The sequence below is a fragment of the Myotis davidii genome, unplaced genomic scaffold (assembly GCF_000327345.1).
Source record: "Myotis davidii unplaced genomic scaffold, ASM32734v1 scaffold399, whole genome shotgun sequence".
NCBI classification, from domain to species: Eukaryota; Metazoa; Chordata; class Mammalia; order Chiroptera; family Vespertilionidae; genus Myotis; species Myotis davidii.
The window spans coordinates 5393854-5394652 of record NW_006292094.1 but is presented as its reverse complement, the minus strand read 5'-3'; the positions used below and the strand labels follow the sequence as shown (position 1 = coordinate 5394652).

The following is a 799-nucleotide window of genomic DNA, read 5'->3' as shown; positions in this document are numbered from 1 at the left end:
TGCGGGTGGACACCCTGGTGACTCCGTCATACCGATGGAGAAGCAGGCTTCGCGCCCCCAGGCGCCAGCGCCCCGGGTCCCAGGGCAGGGCCGTCCTGAGGAGCACAGGTGCCAGGGCGGAGCTGGGGAGCACGAGGCAGGCGTGACAGGCGACCTGATGAGCCGTGCGAGTGGTTTCAGAACTTGGTCCACGCACCGCACCCACCTGCCTTCCCGCAGACCGGCCTGGGGGCGGGGGGCCGCACAGGCTCCCGTGTGCAGAGTGTGTCCCTGGGCACCAGGGGTGGGGCCTGGGCGGCACTCAGCGGGCTGTGCCCTGTCCCCAGGCTGGCGCCACTCTACCTGCTGCTGCAGCCCATGGCCGGCTGAGGCGGTGCCCACCCTGCTGCAGGCCTTCTTCTCGGCGGTGACCCAGGGGAGCCCTGCCCAGGCCCCGGCTCACTTGCACGGCGGATCCGCCAGAGGCCCCTCCAGCCCCACCCCGGCCCTGTCCCTCTCCCCCGGCCCTGCGTCCCCTCCTGGACAGAACCGAGAGCAGCAGCAGGTGTTTGCGAGGGGGACTGAGTCTGCCTCTCGCTCTCCATCTCAGTTCGCTGATGGGGCCCTGACCAACCAGCTGGCACGGCTGCTCCTGGAGAGAAGTGACTCGCTTTACCAGGTGCCAGGCTACGAGGCCCGCGTGCACCAGTGAGTCTTCCTGCAGCCACACGGGCTCCCCGTCCTGGTCCCGCTGGCTCGACGCGTCCCCTCCCACTCCGGCTTCGGCAGCACGGCCACCCCCGGCCCAGCCTCGGCGCCC

At 71.2% G+C, this 799-nt stretch overlaps 1 protein-coding gene across 1 annotated transcript in view; it reads left to right on the top strand.

Annotated features, from left to right (window-relative positions):
* AP5Z1 (adaptor related protein complex 5 zeta 1 subunit) overlaps positions 1 to 799 on the top strand; it is a gene marked incomplete at its 5' end in the record, with an annotated part of 8126 nt that overhangs the window by 4475 nt on the left and 2852 nt on the right. The window contains 4 exon segments of the mRNA XM_015565151.1: positions 327 to 365; positions 367 to 416; positions 591 to 689; positions 769 to 793. Of these exon segments, the coding sequence (XP_015420637.1) occupies positions 327 to 365; positions 367 to 416; positions 591 to 689; positions 769 to 793 (213 nt within the window).